The sequence below is a fragment of the Penaeus vannamei genome, chromosome 24, assembly GCF_042767895.1.
Source record: "Penaeus vannamei isolate JL-2024 chromosome 24, ASM4276789v1, whole genome shotgun sequence".
Lineage (NCBI taxonomy): Eukaryota > Metazoa > Arthropoda > Malacostraca > Decapoda > Penaeidae > Penaeus > Penaeus vannamei.
In genome coordinates this window covers 17,406,003-17,408,502 of record NC_091572.1, presented here as the reverse complement: position 1 = coordinate 17,408,502, position 2,500 = coordinate 17,406,003, and the positions used below count along the sequence as shown (strand labels likewise).

The window sequence follows — 2,500 nt, the reverse complement described above, 5'->3', positions numbered from 1 at the left end:
TTGCGAGGGGCGGAGCCAAGTGGCCTATCACACTCAAGCTGACTCCAACCAAACCGCGCTTCGCGATTCGAGAACGCGACTGGATGTCGTGGTTCGTAGGAGACAAGCAAGATAAAAGGAAAATAAGGGAATCGATACCTGAACCCTTACACTCGAAATTTTGCGGCCAAAGCCATTTATTAATGTTTGGTAGCTCAAGAGGCGCTATTTGAGATACGTTATTCACGCCCATAAATATTACACAGTGTATGAGAGAGAGAGAGAGAGAGAGAGAGAGAGAGAGGGGGGGGGGGGTGCAGACGCTAGAGAGGATGGGACTGAAGCACAAAAAGAACACACTCCTTTCTTTGCCAAGCGAATCCAGATCGCCGCATCCTCTCCCCCCTTGCCTAACTTGTCCAGGTCACCTCTCAGGGCAAGAAGGGCATATCTAATAATCTAGTGAACAGACGCCAGTATACGCTAGTGAAAAACTTCCAGAGGGTTCCACATAAGCGCCCTGGGCCCTTTTTTATTTCTGCTTTATATAAACGCTTTTCTAAATCTCCAATATTTTGGTTTATTCTCTTTGCCGAGGATACTTTATATATATATATATATATATATATATATATATATATATATATATATATATATATATATACATATATATATATATATATATATATATATATATACATATACATACATACATGCATGCATACATACATACATATATTATATATATATATATATATATATATATATATATATATATATATATATATACATACATGCATACATATATATATATATATATATATATATATATATATATATATATATATATGTGTGTGTGTGTGTGTGTGTGTGTGTGTGTGTGTGTGTGTGTGTGTGTGTGTGTATGTATGTTTGTATAAATATAAAAGTTTATCCTCTTTGCTGATGATACTAGTATTTTCCGCTGACAGAAATGTAAAATCTGTCTCTGTAAATAAAGAATTGGCTACACTGCAATAAACATTAAATCTCACTAAAACACGTAACATAATGTTTGACCGTAAAATTGTCTCCGCTAATACTACGATTTCGCTATATAACCTTCCTTGGAGAAAATTCATGATCAGCATATTTGTAAGAATCTAACAAAAGAGCAAACTGATGTTACTACAGCCTAGTTTACCCATAGCTACAGTACTGCAATGCTAACTTGGTTTCTACTTGTGCTACCAGATACTCCAACGGCCACTTTGGGCCACTGCACAAAGCTCTGTCCACAATAAAAGTGCCCGATGTCCGTTTACAATCACTGAAATAAGTATGCATTCAGTTATCAAGTGAAATCGTGCTTGTTTGAGACCTCCCAGATTGGAGTTCGAACTGAGTAAAACGTTTATAAGCTGCTTTACTTGCAAACAGAATATTGTCATTCCTGTAACATTTCAAATTATTATAAAGAAATACATTTTATGATCTTATTCTTAGTGCAATGCTAACAATGCTCTCATAGATAAGTTGTTGTATTTGATATTTATCCATGTGCTATACGAATATGCAAAACATTGTACATACTGATTATTGCTGTGATCTTGATCTTTGTGTTCTGCCTTACTGACATAATTGTGAGCCCGTTAAAAATCCTATAATTGACTCATAATCTATTTTCATATGGGCTATAAAATGCATTGCAATTTCTTTTTTAAAAACAGCTAACTAAATATGCCTTCGGCCCCTAAAATTTATTTCCGCTTTCATATATGCATTTTCTTTTCAACCACCTCCTTTTTATCGCAGATACGTACATACACTTACTTGATCAGGAAATCCAAGGCTGACAGAGCAAATTTTGTTCATCTGAACGTTCTCGATGAAGAGCAGCATCGCCTGATTGCACGCCCCGTCCACCAGCATCACCGGCTCGACGGACACGGCTCTGAGCGCCCCCAGCACTGCCGACCCGATTCCTACAGGCATTACCTCTTCTGCTGTTGAGAGTGAAAATGAGTGTATGTGTGTGTGCGCTGGCATGCGTGTGGCTATATATATATATATATATATATATATATATATATATATATATATATATATATATATATATATATATATATATATGTGTGTGTGTGTGTGTGTGTGTGTGTGTGTGTGTGTGTGTGTGTGTGTGTGTGTGTTGTGTGTGTGTGTGTGTGTGTGTGTGTGTGTGTGTGTGTGTGTGTGTGTGTGTGTATATTATATATATATATATATATATATATATATATATATATATATATATATATATATATATATATATATATATATTTAAGGCTCACTGAATATACCGCTTGCATGCGGAATGTCTACATATGGATCTATACTTCCCGAAAAATGACCTATTATTACAGATTCCTGTGATTCGTATAATTCCTGGGATCCTTGTAATCATATCGCACTACCTTAAAATATGGAGGTAGGTAGAGAGATTAATAAGATGAATAAAAATATTTAGTTTTAACTCCATTCGTTACAGTGTATATTCTTTGTT

The 2,500-nt window shown here is 35.2% G+C and overlaps 1 protein-coding gene across 4 annotated transcripts in view; it reads right to left on the bottom strand.

The window, feature by feature from the left end:
- LOC113814403 (proton-coupled folate transporter) overlaps positions 1–2,500 on the bottom strand; it is a 29,271-nt gene that overhangs the window by 8,184 nt on the left and 18,587 nt on the right. For 3 of the 4 annotated variants that reach the window (XM_070138430.1, XM_070138431.1, XM_070138432.1), the window contains exon 2: positions 1,792–1,964. In XM_070138430.1, the coding sequence (XP_069994531.1) occupies positions 1,792–1,964 (173 nt within the window). Of the gene's footprint in view, positions 1–1,781; positions 1,965–2,500 lie in introns of those variants that run through there. The other variant, XM_070138433.1, reaches the window with a different exon arrangement.